The 22313-nt window shown below is 39.6% G+C and overlaps 1 protein-coding gene across 5 annotated transcripts in view; it reads left to right on the top strand.

The window, feature by feature from the left end:
* Positions 1 to 2526: 2526 nt before the first annotated feature.
* The window catches only part of CHUK (component of inhibitor of nuclear factor kappa B kinase complex), a 37264-nt gene continuing 17477 nt past the window's right edge, over positions 2527 to 22313 (top strand). For 3 of the 5 annotated variants that reach the window (XR_011971544.1, XM_072628462.1, XM_072628464.1), the window contains exons 1-11: positions 2528 to 2723; positions 6305 to 6399; positions 7978 to 8092; positions 8808 to 8877; positions 9539 to 9627; positions 12377 to 12466; positions 12627 to 12751; positions 12896 to 13003; positions 13408 to 13540; positions 21118 to 21312; positions 21875 to 21977. Coding sequence is in view for 4 of the 5 variants with exons in the window: in XM_072628462.1 (XP_072484563.1) it covers positions 2619 to 2723; positions 6305 to 6399; positions 7978 to 8092; positions 8808 to 8877; positions 9539 to 9627; positions 12377 to 12466; positions 12627 to 12751; positions 12896 to 13003; positions 13408 to 13540; positions 21118 to 21312; positions 21875 to 21977 (1228 nt within the window). In the remaining variant the exon portion in view is untranslated. Of the gene's footprint in view, positions 2724 to 6303; positions 6400 to 7378; positions 7537 to 7977; positions 8093 to 8807; positions 8878 to 9538; positions 9628 to 12376; positions 12467 to 12626; positions 12752 to 12895; positions 13004 to 13407; positions 13541 to 21117; positions 21313 to 21874; positions 21978 to 22313 lie in introns of those variants that run through there. The other 2 variants (XM_072628465.1, XM_072628463.1) reach the window with 2 other exon arrangements.

Here is a 22313-nt window from a genome sequence, read left to right as displayed (position 1 = left end):
AATCCCAATAAAAGCCAAAGCCTGAACTAATCAATCTGACTGCTTTGCTTTGCTCTAAAAATGCCCTTTCTTGTGTCAGCAACTTTAAAGGCCAGATGAAGCTGACCAACAGTATTCTTCCTGTTTGTGACAGGATGCCTTCAACCAGAGTAGTGGGACTTGTCTTCTCATATGATATCATATAGGCATATACTTTGTCAACTGTCTTGTCAATTGGTATTTATAACTTATTAAACTAAGAAATTTCCTTTCTCATGGTATAGTTAAAGACATATGGAGACCATAAATCTGAGGGATACAGACATCCTGGGATCTTCCTAAAACATATAAAAACTTTATCATTCTTTTATCAGGTAGTCAGAACTTATGCTCTGGCTCCTTATATGTACAAGTTTGCTTGCTTTGGCCAGCTTTAAGGTAATATATAGATTTACATATCACCTAGCCTGTTTGCCTCCTTTAACCAAACTTCTCTACAACAGAGAGAATTTGAGGTGAAAAACATTAATTACTGATAAGATCAAGGAAGCCATCATTGAAACTATGGCACCTGAACTGAAGTTTGAAGGCAAATTAGGATTCTGAGTGATTGAGTAGAGAGCATGTTCCAAGCCTGTGCAAGTTTATGGAGATGGGAGATAAAATATTGAGTTAGGAAAGGAGTTTTATTTCACTAAAATGTAATATGCATATGACAGTCATATAAAATGAGGCTAGAAAAGAGAGTTAGAGCCAGATTGTGGAAGGTTTTAAATCCTTTGCTGAGGAATTGGTATTTTATCCTAGAAGAAAAAGGGAGCAGTAAAAGTTTTTGAGGAAAGACAGTGGTCAGATTTGTATGCCTTAGAAAGATTTTAGCAGTGGAAGCAGGAGAACAATATATAATTATTGTAGATCAAAGATTTAAAATAGAAGAGACCTTAGAGACCATGGAGTAGACCAGCTTACACTTCCTTGTTTTACATATGAGGAAGCTGAAGCCTAGAGAAGTTTAGTGACTTGCTCACTAAAGCTGGTTATTGTATGAGCTGAGATTTGAACCCAGGTCTTCCTGATTCTAAGTCCTGCATTCCATTTGCTATACTGGAACCAACATGAATGGAGAGTAGGAGACTAATGCTAGAAGTGTGGAGGTGGAATTGGTAAGATATGGCAACTAATTAGATGTCTAGGAGGATAAAGGAAAACTATGGATGACATTCTTTATGTTTGGGAGAATGGGTTATGTCTTCAATTTTCTTTGTTAGGGTGCCATACTGGAAGGCCAGTCAGCCAGATTTATAACCTATGAGTTATGTTTGACTTGACTCTCCATATCTAATCGATTGCAAGGTCTTGCCAATTCCACCATCATTCTTTAACATCTCACATCCACCCCCTTCTCTCAAGTCATACCCCCTAGATCCTAGTTCAAGATCTCATCACTTTAAGTCACCATAATTAGCCTATTTGCATCAATTCATTCTCCTCTTAAACTCCCCTGCCGAATTTCTTTTAGTTAGGTGTGGTCCATGTCAGATTTTTGATCAAGAAACTTCAGTGGATCCCCATTTCCTTAAGGATAAAATACCAACTCCTTAGTTTTTCCTGATTCCACATTCCTCCCCTTCACACACATCCACTCCAGTCAAATTGGCCTGTTCTTTGTATGCAATATCCATTGTCCACCTCCGTCTTTGCAAAAGCTGCTCCCCGTGCCTCTGATACCCTGTCTCCTCTGCTTTCTTTCTATGTATCTTAAAAATTTTCCTGCTTCTCCCTGTTCTAGTGTTACTGTTCCTCCATTGCTAACATTTTTAAAAAGTTTATACCTTTTTTTTTTTTTTTTGCTTGTCTGTGAAAATGTATCCCCTGGTACAAGGGATTTTTAACCTCAGGTCTAGGTTTGTGGACATAAACTCTGACTCTGGATGTATTTTAGGGGGCCTAATCATAAACCTGGATTGGTAAAAAAGACCAAATCAGCTTCATTTTCACTAACCTCTAACTGAAAGTCAGCATTTCCTTCAATTATTTAAAAACATTAATCTGAGAAAGGGGCCCACCGTCTTCACCAGACTGCCAAAGGAGGCCATGACCCTGGACGGCTTTGCCCTAGCAGAAGGCACGTTCTTTCAGAGCTGGCACTGTCACCGTTGCCCGTCTAGCTCCAGTGCCTGGACCGTAAGTGTCTGGCCCCCAAGGCCAGCTGCCTGCTTGATTTGGAAGCCCAGAGCTGCAGCTTCATCAGCCTGGACACTCCCCTCCACTTTTACAGAGTTTCGGTTGGGTGGGGGCGCTAAGAGTCGGGCTGGGTGACCCGCTCTCCATCCCAACACCCCAGCTGCCTGACTGCAATACCCACCTCCCGGGGCGCTTGCAGGAGCCAAGGTCAAGCAGCAGGGGGCGCAGAGCTCGAGTCCGGTGGAGCCCGAGGTGAGCCCGCAGGTGGGCGGGGCCTCTAACGTGAGAGGGGGAGGGCAAACCTGCCCCAGGGAAATTGGTATTTCCTGATCTTAACAGGCCCGGATGTGACGTTCTCGCTCTCGCGAGAAGGTCGTGTTGGTGGGGCCGGCGGCGGGGGCCGTGAACCGGCCTGGAAGCGGCGGCCGAGTCTGCGGCCGACCCCGCTCCCGCCCATGGACCGGCCCCCGGGGCTGCGGCCTGGCGCGGGCGGGCCCTGGGAGATGCGGGAGCGGCTGGGCACGGGCGGCTTCGGGAACGTCTGTCTTTATCAGCACCGGGTGAGGCGGCGGCGGGGCGAGGGGTGAGGGGTGGGTATATTGGGGGGGGGCTGTCTGGTGCGCGCGCGCATGGGAGTGCGATTGCGTGAGCGTGACCCGCGGGGTGGGATCCTGTTGGGGAGACGTGGGTGAAGGGTCAGGGGTGCCCCTGTGGGTGTGGCCCTAGGGACAGGGCGTGACTGATGCCTCGGGGATCACGCGTGTGACACACTTGGTGTGACACTGGTTGTGATTCTGTAGGGTGACAGGGCCCGTCCAGTGCCACACTGCTGGCTGGTTGGCGGTGAAGAGTGTGTGTGTGTGCGTGTGTGTATATGTGTGTACGTATGTGTATATGTGTGCGTGTGTGTGCCTATGAGTGCGAGCATTTGTGTGCCTGTTGTCCATGGCTGTCTGCAGATTACTGAACTCCTTAGAGAGGGATCTATCGTTAGACTGCGGCGTGTTCTTGCCACCGTCATTGGAGCAAGGACTGTCTTTCCCCTCGTTTTCCTCCTCTGTGCTTCGCCCGGAGTCTGGCCCCTGGTAGCCACAGGCAGTGTTAAGGCTTCGTTGGCTCTTGTGGTGCGTATGGTCCTCTGCTAAGTATCAGAGATGAGGAAAGAAAGAGGCAATATGATTTAGAGTCCCTGAGTTAGGACAGCTAGGTGGTGTAGTGGATGGAGCGCGGGACTTAGAGTGTGCTGCCGTAGACTGTGTGACCCTGAACAAATCACATCAGTAAAATGGTGACAATAATAGTGCATAGCACGTTGTTGTGAGGATCAAATGAATTAACACATGGAAAGCACTTTAACAAACCTTAAGCAGTACATAAATATTAGCTGCATGTTATCCTCTGTGTTCAATATTTATGACCTTTCCATCCCAACTTCAACCACAAACCATGATAGTCCCACCTTAGACCTCACCAAGTCATACAACAGTAACAATCCAAGATCCTGAACTATCAAAATCTACTCTCTTAAAATCCTTTTCTCCTTTATTCTCTCCCATTATTCTCTGAAACTGTTGTCCAGACCTTTCTTTCCTTTCCACAGCTCACTACCTGCTCTCAAGTTCTCACAGTTGTTGAAGCAGATGATTTAGTCTCCTATTTTAAGGAAAAATTGAATTATGAATGGGGAAGGAGAGAGATTGGACAGTTTCTGGATTGGGAATGATAAGATTGGAAAGGGTCCAAGAGGTACTAGATATTGGTGGAATAGAAACTCTGAAAACTATAGACTTCTCTTTCAAGAAGTTCTTAAGTGAAAAGGTAGAGGGAAGATGATTCAAGGAGATGGAAGTTATTGAAGCATGAGAGAATTTCTAGAGTAAAGGAGACCTGAGCATGTTTATAGGTGGAAAGGAATCAGTGAGGATGGAGCAGAGGAAGGTCCCAGAGAGGTAGGTGGAAGAGGATAGGATTAAGTAATTACACTTTCATGTTTTGGCTTCTGTGACAGTAGATTTCCTGGTCTTCCTTATACTTTTCTGCATATTCAGTTTTCTTTTCTGAGTCCCCTTTTAATAGGATCATTATTTTAGAGCTGAAAGGAAGCCCCTCCCCACTCCCACTTCCCTTTGACGGATCAGGGGACTGAGATTTAGGTGATTTACCTAAAGTTAATAGAGTAAATAACAGACTTGGGATTGGAACTCAACCCCTTTTGCTCCAGATCCGGTCTTTTGTCTTTCTGGAGTCTGCATCTTATTTCCTTTGGTTTTGTTTGTGGCCCCATTTTCTTCTTACATCTTTTTGGTGATTTTTTTTTGGATTCCCATAGTTTCAGCTAACACCTGTGTGCTTATATTGCCCTAAGCATTGACATTAAGTATTGGCTCCAGTGTACCTTTAGTTCTCCAGTCAGAGTAGAGATGAAGATTAAACAATATACACAGTTTCATCTCTTACATTGTTTAGTCAAGTCATCAAGCATTTATCAGGTGTTAATTATGCTCAGAATACAATTTCTTTTTTTGGTTTGATTCATCTATAAAACTTTTCCAAGAAGTTAAATAGCTATATTATTTCAAATAATAAATGATGAGAAGTGGTAACCCGTTTTTTGGTATTATAGCTCTGAACTTCATATAGCTCAAATCATGGTTATCCTTGAATTCTTCAAAATTTTTGTTGTCATATTGAAACCCTGTTTTTACCCATGAAACAATCTATCGTAATATAGTATTTTTTTTTAAAATAAAGCATTTCAAGCACAAAAGATAAAACTAGATATTTTATTTAAGAAACCACTTGTTTTTATTCATCATGGTATACATGGTGATGATGTTTAACAAATCTCAGTAATTAAGTTCATTTGACACAAGTTTTTTATTGATTCATTTTGTTTTGATATAAGGTGCTACCCTACCCCCAACACTCAAATACAGAATTCATTCCCTGAAAAGTTAAAGCAAAACTATTTAAGAATGATTGACTGAGAGTATATATCACTTTACGGTTTCACAGTTTAACAGTCCATGACAGGAAGAATGTGTTCTTTTAACTTTATTTAGTATCTACGTTATCTATTGTTTTTGACTTGCGATCATCTTTTACATTGTTATAATCATTGTTTATATTGTTTCTTTTGTCTTTTTCCTTCAGTTTGTATCTCTTCATAGACTTCTTGTGTTTTTCTGAAATTTTTATTTTTATTGTTACTTGCAATGAAATAATTCATTACATTCATAGGGTATAGTGTTTTCAGCCATTCCCAAGCTGTTGGATATGTTTTGTTTCCAGTTTGTTATCATTACAAACTATGTTGCTTTGTATTTCCGTTTAGCTCAGCAGATATTAACTACGTGCTTTGTGCAAAAGACACTGTGATAAATTCTGGAGGATGCAAAGACAAAAAAAAAGCGAACAGTTTTTGTTCACAAAGACATTAAATTATACAATAAAGAGATTTTTTTGATTTAATATTGGAATTCCAGAATTGCTGTATCTTGCATTTGGATTTGCTCATCATATCATATAACTGTCTTGTGTGATTTTTTTTTTTTTTTTTGGTTTTGTGTGATACTCTCTAAGACCTCATCACCTCTGCCACATAGAACACATTTACTGCCTGCTTTCTTGATTCTGGGACTGAGGATAGTTGCTACTTGTCCTTTTAGAATTATCATAGACAGGTGTGGCATGCCAGTTACTTACTTGCATTGGAAGTGAAGGATTAGAATGTTTGTTTTTATTGAAACCAAGTTAGACTGGTATGCACCCTATATCCAATTTGTGGGCAGGTCTCAGGCTCTCTGTCTTGAGCCTTATGCATTTATTAATAAATGAAAAGGGATGGGGAAAAGAAGATTATGTTTTATGGTATTGTTTGTAAAAGAACATTGTGATTGGAGCTAGGTAGAAGATCAGTGAAACAATTTAAGTGAATGGGTACCTACATCCTGTTACGTACTGACTTGAAGGCTAATTTTAAAGATGATATAGGTTTGGTATGTAATTCCAACTAGGGAGAATCAGCATGGGGTTTGGGTTAAGTGGGCAAAGTAGCAAGGGTTGGGTGGGTGCTGAAAACTTGGGAACTGTTCTGGGCAAGAAGATAACTTCTTCCTCTCAATCCTTCTCTTTTTTTCAGGAACTTGGTAGCAAAATAGCTATTAAATCTTGCCGCCTGGAGCTAAGTGCAAAAAACAAAGACCGGTGGTGCCATGAAATCCAGATCATGAAGAAGTGAGTATGTTTTGGGACTTATATTTCTACCTACCCTTAGTATGTGCCAAGGCCAGAGCCTGATAGTAAAAGTCTGAGAAATCTCTTAAGTTGGGTTTTTTTTCATTATAAAATAGGTATATTTTCCATTAAGAAAGACAATTAGACTCAGTATAGGCTATATGTGTGTGTGTGTGTTTGTGTGTATAAATTGTCTGCACCGTGAGGGCTTGATCATACCTTCGAATTGAGGCCTGCATAACATACTGCCCCGGGCCACATATTTTGCAAGCCTATTCTAACTTGTGCACTTTGTCCCCATGTTGTGCTTGCTTTCTTTTGGGATGGTCCCTTATAGTAGCTTGTCTTGTTATCATTTAGTATTTGATGGTTTTCAGAGTGCTTTTGTATTCCCTTTCTCCTAGGATCTTATAGCAATCCTGGGAAGAAGTCTTAGAGAGATTGAGCAACTTTGCCCAGGGTTGTATGATTAATAAATCACAGAGTGACCTGAACCCAGGTCTTTGATCCTAGTTCTCTGTGTTTTTTAATCATGTCATATGGCCTACCACTTGAGGGGAAATAATGTCAATTGGTATTAAAAATGATGGCTTGGTCTTCCATTATCCTTAAATATGAAGGTTCCTTTATTTTCACTGTATTCTTATAATTTCAGGAAAACAACATAATTTAGAAAGATTTGCAACATTAGAAGACTCTCCTCATTAACTGAAGGAAAATTGTTACCTAGGACCATTCTCCCAATCCCCCCTTTTTTTCCTTAGTTATTCCAGTTAATGAAACTTTATGATAGGTGGATAGAATGGACAATGCCACCAATTGTTATTGCTATATTTCAGGATACTTTATATCATTATTATTAACATCATTGTAATTGATCAGAAGAGTTGGACTCAGTAACTTTAAGATCCCTCTTAGTTCTGTTTACTGTGGATTTTTAAGAAGGAGTCATGTATGTTAAATATCCCTTCCCTTATAGATTGGGACAGACAGCATACTTTGAGTGAAGAAATGGCTGGCGAGTGCACAGTGCTGATGAGGCCAGGGTTATAGGTCCAGTGCCCATACTAGCCAAGTAATTTTGAACAGAGAAAAATTCCATTTCACATCTGGACACTAACTTTGGCTAGTCATCTGGTAAGGGCATTTGCTGGTCACAAGGGTAATTTCAAATGGCATTCTGTAACTCATTCCCATTATTGACAGCAGTTTTAAGTATGTTTTCTCTGAAAGTCCTGCTTCTTTGGGCTGCAGGTTTGAATCATATCAGAGTACAGACTCATAGACTGTCAGAGCTGGAAGGGACCATTGGGCTAATCTTGTCTAACTCACCATTACAGATGTCAACCTGAGGTCCTTTGAGGGAAAGTAGCTCAGGGTCACATGGCTAGTGAGTGGGAGAGCAGGATGGGAGGCCAGTTCTTATAATTTCAAATCTTGTATTCTTTCCACTACACTGTTATCTCCTTCATCCTGGGCATGTTTACAGGAAGCTTACAGGCCCCTGTGGTGAAACACCATGAGGTGGTGCCACATGAGGGAAAATTTTTTATTAGCATTTTGCTCTTTTCTGTTTAGGTTGAATCATCCCAGTGTTGTAAAGGCCTGTGATGTTCCTGAGGAGATGAATTTCTTGATTAATGATGTCCCTCTTCTAGCCATGGAATACTGTTCAGGGGGAGATCTTCGGAAGGTAGCTGGGGCTGGTCTGGATTGGGGGTGGGATCACTCTGGTCACCAGCTAGCTTAGTTGATTTTGATTTGTTTGGGGGATTTACATTCTTGTTATTGGTGAAGATCTTTGGAAGGTAGCTAAGGCTGCTCTGAGTTGGGAGTGGGATCACTCTGGTCACCAACTTGCTTAGTTAATTCCGATTTTTTAGGAGGATTCACATTCTTTATAGCCATGCAGTGATGAGCTGATAGTTTAATAGTTCTATGATAGTGTTTTTATGGTAGAAAAGTATGATTAAAATCCCAGGGTTTATTTATGGTGCCTACCCAGAATAAACTTGTCAGAAGAATTAGCCATATAGTAGTAGAATGGATGAGCAGGACCTCTACTTTCTCTTTCTGACATATTTCCACTCTCCCTTCTTCCTTCATTTCACATCTGCCATTGATATCTGCCCATGTGGGCTGTACGACTGGTATCTTTAAACTTCTTTAAATTCAGATAATATGTTCCCTTTCTTCTTTCTATTCTGTCTACTAGCATAGAATTTAAATAGTCTCAGTTTAGGTTTTTGTCATTTTTTTCCTGACATCATTTTTTGGTCATAATTTGCTTTCTCGTGTGAGTATATACTACTTCAGGGTAAAGTTATCAGTGAGTATGACTATGGTTATTGATACATCACATTTATTTGAAGAGTACATATTTTTAAACTCCTCTTTTCTTCCTTTAGTTACTCAACAAACCGGAAAATTGCTGTGGACTTAAAGAGAGTCAAGTCCTTTCTCTGCTTAGTGATATTGGTATGTAGTTGATCAAATTGCCATCATTTGATTATTGTTACTTTTGTTGGGTTTTTGATGAGGGGAAGAGATCTATGTACAGTATTAATACTTTAGAGGAAATGTTAGGCTATGTCCATGAATCACAAATTGGAATTCAAAAATCTCTGTGACTGTCAAAACAAAATTGAATGCTGGACTTTTGATAAAAGTGTTGATTTCTTGCTAGAAGACATCTCCATTTAATAGAAGAAATGTCCTGACTTATTTGACTAATAACTGCATAGAATCAGTCTTTTTGTAACTTTAATTTAGCAATTAGAAGTCACCTTTTCCAGTTAATATAGCAGCGTTATACTTTGACTTGATGAACACAATTTTGAATTTTTGTGTCTGACTCCTCAAGCGAGCACCTGTGACCATGAAACTTCATGAATATGTGTGAACCAGGGAGTTCCTTCCTGAAATTGTGTGCCTAAGAGATTTGAGTCAGGAGAACTTGGGTTCAAGTCCTGGCTCTGACCCTTGGTAGCTGATCTTTGTCAGTTTTCTCATCTATAAAATGGGAGTAATAATACTTGTGCTACCTACCTCACAGGGATGTTGTGAGGAAAGTCTTAAATAGCTGTATAAAAGTGAGTTGTTGTTAGTCCCTCAAAATATATTTTTTATATTCATTTAGGGTCGGGGATTCAATATTTGCATGAAAATAGAATTATTCACAGAGATCTAAAACCTGAAAATATAGTTCTTCAGGATGTTGGTGGGAAGGTAGGTAAAATGCTGAAGGACTTTTGCATACCTGCTAAGTGTAGCATATCTAGCTTATTGGGCTTAGAAAAAGATCAAGGTATTTTAAAGTTTTTGATGTTTTGCTCTGGGGGAAAAAGGAAGCATAGTTGATACATTTTTATACCAGTTTAATTTAAGAAAAGTTTGTATACTCTCTAAATTCTAAGTGTGATCCAAAGACCCGTTAATTTGGCTCAGTGTTAAATTTGGAAATTTTGATTCTTTGTTTTCCAAACAAGTGACTTTGAAAAGATATGTAGATTTAAAATAAATACACATAGTATTCATGAATTGTAATGGAATTTGAGTCATTTTCTGGATACATTTTAAGGAAAAAAAACCTCTTTCTGAATAAAACTATCTATTGTCATCTCTTTGTGTTTTGAAACTTTCTTTTCTTTTTCCTAGTGCATAAAACTTTTACTGTACTGTCTTTGGCGTAGTGTAATATCCCACACACTCTTCATAGAGGTAGACTTAGTATAGAGCATGTTAGAGATGGAAAGACAATATTCTTCCTTGTTTTAATGCTACAAGTCTGAACTAATTTTTGGAATTGGTACAGAGTAGCATAAAAGCTGCTGTAAAGTAGTAGGCCTATAATTGTCTTGGGTTCAGTTGTTTTATTAGTCACTCCAGACTTTTCCCTATAGACATCAGCATAACATGTTCTTCTGGGCTTTATCAGGAAGGGCATTAGAAGCAGCATTTTAAAATATGCATTTTTTCCTCTTCTAGAAACACACAGTGTGTACATAGTAGGAATCCCAGTTGCAGTTCTGGTTACTCCACCTAAAAAAAAAATTAGAGAATTGGCAAGAGTCTAGAGCAGGGCATCTAGAATGAATGAGGAAAATAGGGAGGATGGCTGAGAGGCTGTGATATGGAGAGAGACTGAAAAGATTGGTCCTAAAGGATATGATGGGATTTCTTAAAATTATTAAGAATATGGATTTGGTATATGTAGAACAGGTTATTCCAGACTATTCTCTTTTTCTTTTTTTTGAAAAGTTAATTAGATCAGGAGATTAGGGTAGCTATCATTCACTTAGATTTCAGCAAAGCATTTGAAAAAGTCTTTAGTGCAGCCCTTGTGGACAAGGAGAGATATAGGCTAGAAAGCTAGATGACAGAATATTTCAGTGACTTTGAAACAGGTTGATGGACAGGACCCCTAAAATAGGCATAATGAGTTGATGGCAATTTGACATGCCCCTGGACTTTGAATTTGACCCTGATATCAATGATTTGGATAAAGGTATTGCTTGTTAATTTACCAGATTTGCAGATGATCAAGGAGATCTAGTTAACACCTAACAAAGATCTGATCGTGTCGTTCCACTCTTAGCATTTTCAGTGGTTCTTTGTTGCCTTTAGGATAAAATATAAAATCCTCAGTTTGGCATCTTAATCCCTCTACTATTTGGCCTCAGCCTCCCTTTCATGTCTTCTGCATCGCTCTCCTTACCTACATTCCCTGTTCCAGTTACACTGGCCTACTAGTTCTGCCCCAAGTGTGATATTCTCTTTTCTGCTTTTCATGTCTCTATACAAGTAGTTCCTTCTGTGTGAAATGAACCCCTTCTTCTCTTATTCCTTGTAAAATCTCTGGCTTCCTTCAAATCACAACTTGATGCCACCCCTTGTCTGAGCTTTTTTTGATCTCTGCTATTTAGGAGTTTCTTCTTTCTAAAATTCCTTTATATTTTCCTCTCTGTTGACACGGGTTCCCTCCAGTACAGTGTAAGCTCTTTGAAGGCAGGGGTTTTCACTTTTGTCTTTATTTCCCTAGTACCTAGTCCAATGCCTTACATCCATGGTAGGTGCTTAATAAATGTGAATTGTGTGAAACTGAATTGAAATACAGGGGAATGATAGTCTGGAGCCAGAAAGATCTTAACAGGCTAGTTCATTGGGTTATATCGAGTAAGATGAAATGTAATAGGTGGAAATGTCAAGTCCTACTCTTGAATTAAAAAAGAAGAGTTTTTCAAAAGATCAGGACTGGAGTATTTGTCTAGATAGTTCCTCTGAAAAAAATATCTAGGGACTTTAGGGGGCCTGTATGGTAAAAATGAGAGTGTGGTTGTGACATGGCATCTAGAAAAGCTACTGCCATCTTCAGTGTCTTGTCCTACTGGACTCTGTTATACTCTCCCTTGGCCAGACCACATCATGAAGTTAGCAAGCTTTTATTTAGAGCATCCTTTGTGCCAGATAACTTTGATAAGCCAAGAAAAAGGCAAAACAGCTCTTGGCCTCAAGGCTCAGGATGCCATCTTTTATATAAGACACAGATAAGCTGGTGAGCATCTGAAACAGTGAAGGGCCTCAGAGCCATGTCATGGGAGGACGTATCCTGGAGAGGTGAAGACTTTCTGTGGAAAAGGAATTCTACTTGTCCTGTTTATGCCCAGGACAGAACTTTGAGCAGTGGAGGGATGCTTCAGAGAGGCTCATTTTTGCTTGAAATAAGGAAAAAACTTCCTCACAATTAAGTGAGCCCAGGATAAACTGCTTTGGGGGGTAGATGGGCAGGTTCCCCTCACAAGAGGTTTTTTTAGGTGGGGCTCCATGACTGCTCACTTGTTAGGATATTCTGGAAGACAGTCTTAGTCTGATCTGCTCTCTGAGTTTGAAATTTATGCTTGACCTTGTTCTCCAGTATTAGTGTATTCTTCAATATTTTTTCTGACTATTAAACGTAATTTATCTGATTAATTTACAGATAATTCATAAGATAATTGATTTGGGATATGCCAAAGACCTTGATCAGGGAAGTCTATGCACATCTTTTGTGGGAACTCTGCAATATCTGGTGAGGCTTGTTCATTTTCTTTCAGTTAGAGAATAAAGGACTTTCATTCTTCTTTCTTATACATTCCTAGAAGCCATGAGTAACATGAGTGTACAAATAGTGTAGAATATTCTTTCCTATTCTCAGTTTTTTGACATTTAAAACATTGTGTCTTTCAAAGGCCCCAGAACTCTTTGAGAATAAGCCATACACTGCTACTGTTGATTATTGGAGCTTTGGGACAATGGTGTTTGAATGTATTGTGGGATATAGACCTTTCCTACATCATCTGCAGCCATTTACCTGGTAAGAAATGAAGGAAAACAGTTGGGCTTTCTGAGGGTAGAAATTAGTAACTCACTTTTTTATAAACATAAATTGAAATGTAAAACATCTGTTATATCTTAAATGTTTGTGTATGACCAGGTTATCCCTTATGTTATTTTCCAGGCATGAAAAGATTAAAAAGAAAGATCCCAAGCACATATTTGCTTTCGAAGAGATGACTGGAGAGGTTAGATTTAGTAGCCACTTACCTCAGCCAAATAGCCTCTCTAGGTAAGTGAGTTATACTTGAGATAATTTGCCTCAATTTTACCAGGGTTGGTTAAGAACACCATAGAGAAATGCAGCTTGCCAAGCAGAGACTTCATCTACCTAGAGCGTGGGAGGTCAGTTCCCCCCCAGATCCTTCCTGCCTGCTCTCCAAGAATTATCAGGAGGACAGCTTAAATGGTTTCATTGCAAAGATCTCCTGTGTGAGTTGCCAGCAACTACAGAACACACTTTGTGCATGACTGGAGTGGCTCTTGCTTCTCTGACTTAGGTGTAGTTGTGCCCCTTCCCATGTCCGTATCATTCAGGAGTCACAGTATGATGGCAGAGCCACGAAGTGAGACAGGGAGTATGCAGATAGGCCCAGGAAACCTCCCTTTGTCACATCTGTGTGGTTTGTACTTTAGTTTTATAGTAGAGCCCATGGAGCAGTGGTTACAGTTGATGTTGACTTGGGATCCTCAGCAGAGAGGGGGAGGTCTGGATCCCACACTGAAGCCGGGATGCTTTTTGCTCATGGACCACATACTGAACTTGAAGGTGAGTTTTGTTACATTCTCCCTGAAAAACATTTAAGTCCAACTAAAGCCTCTTTAGGAAATGACTGAGAAATCTTTTTATTTTTAAATGGAAATAATAGCATGAAAACTTAATTCCATTCACCTGTTTGCCTAGAAATATTCTTGCTCTTTCTTCTTGTGGCCACTTGGTGGCACAATGACGATGTTGGACCTGGAATCAGGAGAACCTGAGTTCAAATCCTGCCTCAGACACCAATAGCTTTGTGACCTGTGACATGTTACTTGACATCTCTCAGTCTTAGTTTCCATATCAGTAAATGGCACATGCCTTGTAGGGTTGTTGTGAGGATCAATTGAGTTAACATTTAAGTGCTATATGTAAATTATTATTATTACTAATAACAATATTTTCAGTGCTTGGGCAGCTAGGTGGTCCAATAGATAAGAAAGAGTGTTGGTCAACATGTTCTGCTTGATCCCAGAGGTCTGTGTTGGAAGCAGTGGCTAGCAGTCTCAGGGAACCAAATTTGGGCCAGATTGAAGGGGAAAAGTGCTTGATAGTTTAAGCTGTCTAAACATGAAATGAATCATGCATGGAAGTCTTTATGCAGAGACTAGAGGACCACTTGTGGTGGGGGGAGGAAGGGATTTTTTATTGGGGATTCCTGAAGGGGGGAGGGGGGAGAGAACACTTGGAATCTGTGACCTCCTTTCCAGCTCAGAGATTCCATGATCTGATAACAGCAATGGCCTGTTGCAGGTTGAACAGCTGAACTGAGTGAGCAGCCCTAACAGAAACATCGATTTGCATTGAAAGGATGTTAGCTCCAACTACATCTAGTTGGTACCTTTAATCTCTAATTGCTTTACTTAGTGCAGCTGGGAGTCTGTCCTATTCCCTGGCAATGAAGCCATGTATTTCCTATACACTACTGACTGTTTTGCTTTGATTCTGAATTTAGCAGTGTCGGCAGACCACTTAGCTTGAGGTAAAGCCAAGGTTGTTCAGTGCATTGGTTTGGTAGGAATTTACTGGGTTTTTGAAAGCCCATGAATCCCTGAATGTTGACTTGAGTTCCTGATTTTTTTTCCCTGAGGATAATGATCCTAGGTTTTAAGAGTTTTTTGGTTTTTTTCATCTTAGGTACTGTCTTAGTCCTATGCTTGTCTTTTTGTTACCTGTCTTCTTCTATCTCATCCCTGAAGCCCCCCATCCCCCCACCCCAATTCTCCAACCCCTTGTTCTTAGAGAAAAGTGTTCATTTCTCCCTCAAAAATCTTTGTTTGGATACTTGATCTGGACCTGATCTCTGTCCTGTCACTCCCTACCTTGTGTTACATTTATCTCTGTACGTGATAGACATTATGCTCTTTTAAAAAAAAATCCTTAGCACTGCACATTGTATATGATTAATAAATATGTTTGATTTAATGGAGTGTCTTTTCTTGTACAGTTGTTAAATAATAACATTAAATAATGATAATAGCAGCTAATATTTACGTAAGACGTACTATGTGTCAGACACTGTACTGAGCTCTTTACAAATATTATGTTATTTGATCCTCACAACAATTCTGGAATGTAGGTGCTGTTGTTATCCTCATTTTACAGTTGAGTATATTGAGACAGGCAGAAGTTAAGTAACTTGTCCAGGGTTACACAGCTAGGAAGTGTCTGAGGCCACATTTGAACTCAGGTCTTCCTGACTTCAGTCCCAGTGCTGTAGCTGCCTACAGTTTGCATTTAAAGGTTCATTGATTGCCTACTTTATTTTGCTTCTGCTCCTGCTAAATATCTGTTTTTGGTGGGTTTTAAAGTAGGCTCATTTTCATTCAAATATAGTGTCAGCCTCAGGGTGCAATGTGAACACCCTTTTTGTTTTGTGGGTGGCAAAATGTGTTGGGTGATTTGACCATGGCATCAGCTTAATTTCACACCATTATAATATCATGTGAGAAAAAATAATCTGAAGCCATACCCAAGCTTGACCTAACTTTTGAAGGGTGATGAATGTGTAAATCTGTGAACTCTTTAAAGGCCCTTTCCATCATTTGTTGGACATTGTGTCTTGGTCTTTATGGAGTCCTAGGGCCCTTTTTCTTTGAGAACAGTGACGTTTTTTTCCCTTCTGGAAAAATCACCGTGGGGCAACGTTGGAAGCAGGAGGATTGATGAGGTGACCCTTCAAAGACCTTTCCAATCCTAGGACTGTGTGGTTTGTTTTTTTAAAGGTTGTGTGGGTGTACTTATTTGTAGTGTAACTGTTTATGATACTGAATGAAATGAAATTAGATTAAAAAAACTCAACCTTTTTATAACTGCCTGGTATTTATTTTTCCTTTTCTGTAAGAGATATTGTTTCATTCTGGGTACTGAGAAGTTAGAAACCAAACTGAGTTTACTTAATCACCATTATAATTTATCTGGTAATGGTCATAAAAGTTGCCTGGATATGTGTCATATTTCTCTTAGTTCCAATAGCATTTATTTGGGACCTGCTGTTTGTCTAATATATGTTTACTGAGGGCACAAGAAAGGAGGACAAACTGGAGCCATTAGATTTTAGAGGATAATTCCTGGGATAATAAAGTGAGATCTAAACTGGAGGCATGTCCTTAGTGTGCTGGTATGGTTGCTATTCTCACACATTGTGCCCTTCCCAGAATACCATAAATAAGATGTAGACTCCATGCAAATCTACCCATGGGAATGGGATGTTCCATTGGATGCTAAAAATATTCCAGGGAGGGCTTACCTTCCTGCCCAGTGGTAGATTCTGGAGACTTTGAAAAAGAGAATACTTTATTCCTTATCTAGCTTAAGCACTCCTCATAGCTTAAGACTTCTCCAAGGTGTAGCTACTGGCAGCCCAAGGACCTTAAATTGATCTGAAACTCATTTATTTTTACTTCTTCTTGTTCCTTCCATTCTGAAAAGCCTATCTTAATAGATAACTGGAAGAAGTATTAGGGATAATGTAACCCAAGCTTCTCATTTTTTAAATAGTTTTATTTATTTATTTTTAGTTTCCAACTTTCATTTCCACAAAATTTTGAGTTCCAATTTTTCTCCCCATTTTCCCCTCCCGCTACCCCATAACACCTTGCATTCCGATTACCCCTTCCCTCAATGTGTCCTCCCTTCTGTCACACCCCACCCTTCCCTTATCCCCATCTTCTCTCTTTTCTTATACAGCAAGATAGATTTCTATACCCCATTACCTGTATTTCTTACTTCCCAGTTATATAGTGTCAGCCTCAGGGTGCAGTGTTATATATCATAATAGTTCTCAACATTTGTTTTTAATACTTTGAGTTCCAACTTTTCTTCCTTCCTCCCTCCCCACCCATCCCCATTGAAAAGGCAAGCAATTCAGTACAGGCTATATATGTGTAGTTTTGCAAAAGACTTCCATTATAGTCATGTTGTGTAAGACTAACTATATTTCCCTCCATCCTACCCTGTTCCCCATTTATTCTATTCTCTCATTTGACCTTGTACCTTCCTAAAAGTGTTTACTTCTAATTACTCCCTTCTCCCATTTGCCCTCCCTTCTATCATCCCCCTTACCCCACTTGTCCCCTTCTTCCCTACTTTCCTATAGCGTAAAGTGTAGTGTTATTCCCTCCTTGAGCCATACGTGAAGAGAGTAAGCTTCACTTTTCCCCTCTCACCTACTCCCTTTTCTCCATCGAAAAAGATTTTTCTTATCTCTTTTATGAATTATAGCCTGTCCCATTCCATTTCTCCCTTTCTCCTCCCAATTTATTCCTCTCTTACCCCTTAATTTCATTTTTTATAGATATCATCACTTCTGGTTCAACTCAACCTGTGCTGTGTGTGTGTGTGTGTGTGTGTGTGTGTGTGTGTGTGTATGTATGTATGTGTATAATCCTTCCACCTACCCAAATACTGAGAAAAGTCTCAAGAGTTAAAAATATTATCTTTCCATGTAAGAATGTAAAAAGTTCAGCTTTTGAAAGTCCTTTATGGTTTCTCTTTCCTGTTTACCTTTTCATGCTTTTCTTGATTCTTGTGTTTGAAAGTCAAATTTTCTGTTCAGTTCTGGCCTTTTCATCAAGAATGCTTGAAAGTCCTCTGTATCATTGAATGACCATTTTTTTCTCCTGAAGTATTATACTCAGTTTTGCTGGGTAGGTGATTCTTGGTTTTAATCCTAGTTCCTTTGACTTCTGGAATATCCTATTCCAAGCCCTTCAATCCCTTAATGTAGAACCTGCCAGATCCTGTGCTATCCTGACTGTATTTCCACAATACTCAAATTGTTTCTTTCTAGCTGCTTGCAATATTTTCTCCTTAACCTGGGCACTCTGAAATTTGGCCACAATATTCCTAAGAGTTTCTCTTTTTGGGTCTCTTTCAGGAGGTAATCAGTGGATTCCTTCAGTATTTATTTTGCATTCTGGTTCTAGATTATCAGGGCAGTTTTCCTTGATAATTTCATGAAAGATGATGTCTAGGCTTTTTTTTTTGATCATGGCTTTCAAGTAGTCCCATAATTTTTAAATTGTCTCTCCTGGTTCTATTTTCCAGGTCAGTTGTTTTTCCAATGAAATTTTTCACATTATCTTCTATTTTTTCATTCCTTTGGTTTTGTTTTGTAACTTCTTGGTTTATCATATAGTCATCAGCTTTCCTGAACTCCACTCTCGTTTTTAAAGAACTATTTTCTTCAGTGAGCTTTTGAACCTCCTTTTCCATTTGCTTAATTCAGCTTTTTAAAGCATTCTTCTCCTCATTGGCTTTTTGGACCTCTTTTTCCAATTGAGTTAACCTATTTTTAAAGGTGTTATTTTCCTTGGCATTTTTTTGCTTCTTCTTTAGCAAGCTGCTGACTTGCTTTTCAAGCTCTTCCATGGCCTGAGCCTATTGTATGTTCATTTTGGAGGTACTGGAGGCAGAAGCCTTGACTTCTTCTGACAGTATGCATTGTTCTTCCTCATCTGAAAGGATGGAAGGAAATACCTATTCACCAAGAAAGTACCCTTCTATAGTCTAATTTTTTTTTCCCTTTTTAGGGCATTTTCCCAGCCAGTTACTTGACTTCTGAATCCTTTGTCAAGAGGAGGGTCCTAATGCTCCTACCTCCCCCCAAGATCATGCTCTGGGCTGAGATACAGATCAGCTGCTCAATTCCCCCAGGGTTTTTAGGCAGGGGTGGGATTGCCCTCAGGGCTGAGATTCAAATCAGCTGCTCAATTCCCCCAGGGTCTTTAGGCAGGGGCAGGGACGTCACTCAGGGATGAGGTTCATATCAGCTGCTCAGTTTCCCCAGTGACTTTAGACCCAGTGCTTCACATATGGATGCCCTCTGTTGCCGCCTCCACTGCTGTTGCTGTGCCACTCCTGCTGCCGCCGCCGCCTCCTGAGGCCAGTGCTGGGGGGGGCGGGGTGGGGAATCCCGCACCCCTCTAGCCTAGTTGAGAAAGCTCCCTTACTGACCTTTGAAGCTTTCTTTGGCACTTGTGGGTTGAGGGATCTGAGACCCTCCCTGCTGGGGATTCTATCCTGGAGGCCTGTTCCTCCCAGTGCAGCATGACCAGGGCTGGGCTCCAGTCTACCCAGTGTCCTGTGAGATAGACCTTTCCTGTCAGCCTTCCAGGTTACCTTTGGCTGGAAATCTCTTTCATTCTGTCATTCTATGGCTTCTGCTGCTCTAGAATTTGTTGAGAGTCATTTTTTACAGGTATTTTATGGGCTGTGGGGGAAGCGCTAGAGTATGTGCATCTTTCTACTCCGCCATCTTCAGCTTCTCATATTTTTAAAAGGGAAACTGAAACTGGCTTAAGGTCACACTGGGACTCTATAGAGGCAGGATCTGAAATCAGGACACTGCCTCATGCTGCTTTCCTAAGCATGGCCTCATCGTTTCTCTGGATTTCCTTTTTCCTATAAACAGTACCACCAGCTGCCCATTTACTCAGAGTTAAAAAACCTGAGTTATCCTTGATTCTTATGCTCTGCCCATCACATTTAATCAGTTCCTATGCTCTGTTGGATCCACCTCCTCCGTGTTTCTTACATCTCCTTTACATTTTCACTGCCACCATGTAAGTATTAGACCCTTATTATCTCTTACCAAGATATGTTTCACTTCTCTTTTCTCCCTTCCCCAACACCTGTGGTAGGGAATCCATAAATATATTTTGAATTGGCATTCTTGATTTTTATGCCTTTGTGAGGAGCCCTGGAGTCTCCATCTTAGGATACTTAGCATTTATTTCCATTGCTGCTGAAATAAGAAACAAGACAGATCTGGGGGAATTTTTCTACCAGAAAAATACCTAGGTTAGAAGTTAACCCAATTTTGAAGAAGATTCTTTTTACTTTAAAAAGTTTATGTAGAAATAATAAAGAAAATCCTTTATGTGTCTCCTAAGAGAAAGGGTTGACTGCCTTGCATTTGATTTTTAAAAGTGATTGTAATAACACCTTGGAGAATTTACCTAGAAGACTAAAACTTATCTTTGTAGAATAGAAACTTTTTAAAAACAATTTTGAATGTTTGACATGTCTTTTAGGTTTGTTTTTTTTTCAGTGATTGAAAATTCATCTTTTTTCTCTCCCATCTACTCCCTTGATCCCAATTGAAAGAGAAAGGAAAACCTAAGCCCTTGAACAAATATACAGTCAAGCATAACAAATTCTCAAATTGGCCGTGTCCAAAAAATATGTCTCAACATGAGCCTATCACTTCTCTGATGGGTAGGGTAGCATGTCTTATCATGAGTCCTCTGGACTATTACTTGGATCAGAATTCTTAAGGCTTTCGAGCCGTTTGATTATATAATGATGTTGCTATTCTAGAAATTGTTCTTCTGATCTGCTCATTTCACTTTTCATTAATTCATACAAGTCTTCCCAGGTTTCTGTGAAATTGTAACCATCATTTCTTACAGGAGAAGTTTTCCTTCATATTCTTATAGCATAATTTATTCAGCCAGTCTTCAGTTGATTGATGCTCCTTTAGTTTCTAGTTCCTTGCTACCACAAAAAAAACTGCTGCAAATATTTTTGTATGTATGGGCCCTTTTCTTCTTTCTTTGATCTCTTTGACTTCCTAATCAAAGGCCTAGTGGTGGTATTGCTGGGTCAAAGGATAAGCACAGTTTGGTAACTTTGGGGGCACAGTTCCACTTTCGTAATGATTAGATTAGTTCACTGTTTATGAGTACCTGTTTTCTACAACTTCTCCATAATTTATCATTTTCCTTTTTTTGTCAACTTTCTCAGTCAAATGGGTTTCAGGTGGAGCTTCAGAGTTGCTGTAATTTGCTTTATCTAGTGATTTTTTCATGTTGCTTTTGATACCTTTGAATTTGTCCTCTGAAAACTGCCAGTTCACATCCTTTGACTATGTATTGATTGGGGAATGACTCTTATTCTTATTAATTTGAATCATTTCCCTATGTATTTTAGAAATAAGACCATTACCAGAGAAACTGGCAGTTTTAATGGCATATAATTGGGCATAATTTAGTTTCCGTGTCTTAAACTTTGTATACTCCATAGCCCCTTACTCACATTAAACAATTGGCAAACATTAATTAATCATTATCTTCTCATTTATACAGATAGCACATATATTAAATATGACTTCTGCAAAGATCATTTCCTTCCTGTTGTTGCCTGAGGAGAGTCTTCATTCACTGCAATCTCGAATTGAGCATGAAACTGGAATAAATACAGCTTTTCAAGAACTGCTGTTAGAGATGGGAATTTCCCTGGACCCCCGGAAGCCTGCTTCTCAGTGTGTTCTAGATGGAGTAGTAAGAGACTTCTGATATCCCTAGAAAGTGTGTGAACCTGGTTATGCTCAGAGTTTGCATACTCACTCCAATTCCTCTTTTGTCTTTTCAGCTGAGTTGTTCAGAAAGATAAAATAGAATGATAAACATTTTATTTTTTTCTGAGTTACTTCATTTATTTAGATCCATATTTCCTACCTTGCCACCTCTACTTCATTTTCTTCCTTTTTCCTGCTTGTTCCTGAAGACCTTGAAGTAGAGTAGGCAGGCACTGAGTTCATAAGCAGGCCATGATGACAAAGTCTGAGACTAATTTGATTATCTCCATCCCCGACTATTAAGTCCTGCAATGACATTTTTATGGTTATGTTTTTCAAATTATTGGCTATTGATCCTCCATATGTTATATGCCACATCTATGTGGAAGATGTGACTGTGCTAAGCAATTTAGGCAAAAACTTCTCATTTACATATTAAAATAGTAAGCATATTGACATTAATGCCTTCGGGGCATCTGGGAAGAAAGAATCTGGGCTGTCTGGGTTCTTGGAATAGGTACTCATGGGGTTTGTTTCTCTTCCAGCGAGGCTGTGATAGCTACATGGTATATTTGTTTGATAAAAGCAAGATCGTCTATGAGGGGCCCTTTGCTTCCAGAAGTTTATCTGAATGTGTAAATTATATTGGTAAGTAATGTGTCATTTGTTACTGACCTGAGACCTACAATAGTTTCAGGTGGAACGGTCCTTTGGTGTTAACTGGTCTGAACTCCTGTAAAGAAAGGGTTTCTGTGTTGTGAAATGGAATTCTGATTTTTTTTGAGATGATAGGACACTGATTTGTATTCCTTTGTTTTTCTCGGGCAGCTCAATGGTGTAGCATACAGAACACTAGATTGGAAGTCAGGAAGTTCAGAGTTCAGATCCAGCCTCAGATGCTTTCTAGCTGTGTTACTCTGGACAAGTCACTTAGCCTCCTTGTCAGTATCAGTAAATATTTATTAAGTGCCTGCTGTGTGCCAG

Source organism: Notamacropus eugenii, chromosome 1 (assembly GCF_028372415.1).
Source record: "Notamacropus eugenii isolate mMacEug1 chromosome 1, mMacEug1.pri_v2, whole genome shotgun sequence".
In the NCBI taxonomy this organism is placed as follows: Eukaryota; Metazoa; Chordata; class Mammalia; order Diprotodontia; family Macropodidae; genus Notamacropus; species Notamacropus eugenii.
Note: the sequence above shows the minus strand (reverse complement) of the source record. Positions and strands in the feature narration are given on the sequence as shown.